The sequence below is a fragment of the Habropoda laboriosa genome, unplaced genomic scaffold (genome assembly GCF_001263275.1).
Source record: "Habropoda laboriosa isolate 0110345459 unplaced genomic scaffold, ASM126327v1 scaffold309, whole genome shotgun sequence".
NCBI lineage: Eukaryota > Metazoa > Arthropoda > Insecta > Hymenoptera > Apidae > Habropoda > Habropoda laboriosa.
Genome location: NW_017100481.1, coordinates 1,645,533 through 1,647,087, shown reverse-complemented (window position 1 = coordinate 1,647,087; position 1,555 = coordinate 1,645,533). Strand labels below are relative to the sequence as shown.

At 28.1% G+C, this 1,555-nt stretch overlaps 1 protein-coding gene across 1 annotated transcript in view; it reads right to left on the bottom strand.

Annotated features, from left to right (window-relative positions):
• Positions 1-125: 125 nt before the first annotated feature.
• The window catches only part of LOC108576029 (cysteine-rich with EGF-like domain protein 2), a 1,699-nt gene continuing 269 nt past the window's right edge, over positions 126-1,555 (bottom strand). Inside the window, exons 2-4 of the mRNA XM_017938973.1 lie at positions 691-1,350; positions 535-630; positions 126-440 (exon numbers count right to left, since the gene is read on the bottom strand). Of these exons, the coding sequence (XP_017794462.1) occupies positions 220-440; positions 535-630; positions 691-1,350 (977 nt within the window). The 3' untranslated portion in view covers positions 126-219. The remainder of the gene's footprint in view (positions 441-534; positions 631-690; positions 1,351-1,555) is intronic.

Sequence of the window (1,555 nt, the reverse complement as noted above, 5' to 3'; positions counted from 1 at the left end):
TAACTATATTTATTTTTGTTTTTGCTTTATTTTAATTATTTAAAAAAAAAATGTACAATATTTCAATTAATCTATTATGTTTGGAAACATTTGAAAGTGTTTTAATAAATTATAAACTTTGGGTGAGGTATGTCATGTAAAATGATCACAAAACTACAAATAAGCAAGTATCCACCACAATTTATCTAAATATGAATAATTATTTTACAAATTTTTTATTCATGCTGGCCCTAAAATATCCACATTCGCAGTAGTATCTTGTACATTACTGTGAGCTATCATATATTCTGAAACTGATATATATATGCCAACTAATAAACCAATTACACTTGCTATATAAATATTTCTTTGAAATATTATACATGTTGCTACACAAAGGCCAAAATAAGTAGCATATCGAGCGACATTTTCTTGTTGTTTACGGCCCAATATATCGGAATCTATAATTAGAAAATTTATATTGCGTTAGTTCACATAATAGTATTACTTATTTATTACTATATAATTTTATTTAAAGTTCAGTATGACACTTACTTATACATAAATTATCTTTCTTATAATAGCCATCTGCACATTTTATACACATATCTGGACCATCACCTGTGCAACCATTGCAAGCTCTGTCACAACCTAAAATAAACATAAAAAATAGCTTACAAGTTATCAATAAATACATTTCTTGTAACTTACTTAAACATGTGTAACTTCCTTCCTTATTGATACAAAATTGATTTCCAGGACAATGTTCATCACTTTTCATACATTCATCAATGTCAAAACAACCATCTTCATCTAGCATATACCATCCTTTCATACATTTCATACAATATTTTGGTCCTGGTCCATTACAAGGACCATCACAAGCAGCATGGCATGGAGAACAAAGTAATTTATTTTCATCTTTATAAGCTTCATAAAATCCACTTGCACATTCAGTGCAGCTAGATCCCTCATATCCTTTATCGCATAAGCATTCACCATTTCCTTTTCTGGTACCTGCTCCTTTACATTTACCATTATTATTACAAACTTTGTCTGGGAAACCTGGACATGGTGTGCATTCTGAACCAAAATGATCTTTTGGACAACATTGTTTGGTTTGTTCAATACAAATAAACTCATAAATATCTGGTCGAGTTTGTTGATAATTAAACCACCAATCTTCTATTTGGTTTTCTAATTGTTCAGCTAAAGTATGACATTGAGTTTCACCACGTTCTACTTCTTTACATAAATGTTCTTGTATTTCTATTAATCTAGTTTCACTCTTTGAGTATGAACCTAATTTGTCTTCTTCCCATGCACTATCACCACCATCAAATTTGTCACGACTAGTCCTTTCTATACCCTATATAATAAAAAGTATTATCATTCAATGTAGAACAAACACATAATAGATACTTAAATTAATATGTGATTATTAAACTTTAAGAAATTATGTAAAAATCCTTTATTTTTGTATATATTCTATCATACTTGTGTACATTTTTCTTAAAATAAACATGCATACAAAGTACATTAAATAACATAAATTAAAAAAAATTATATTTTTCAC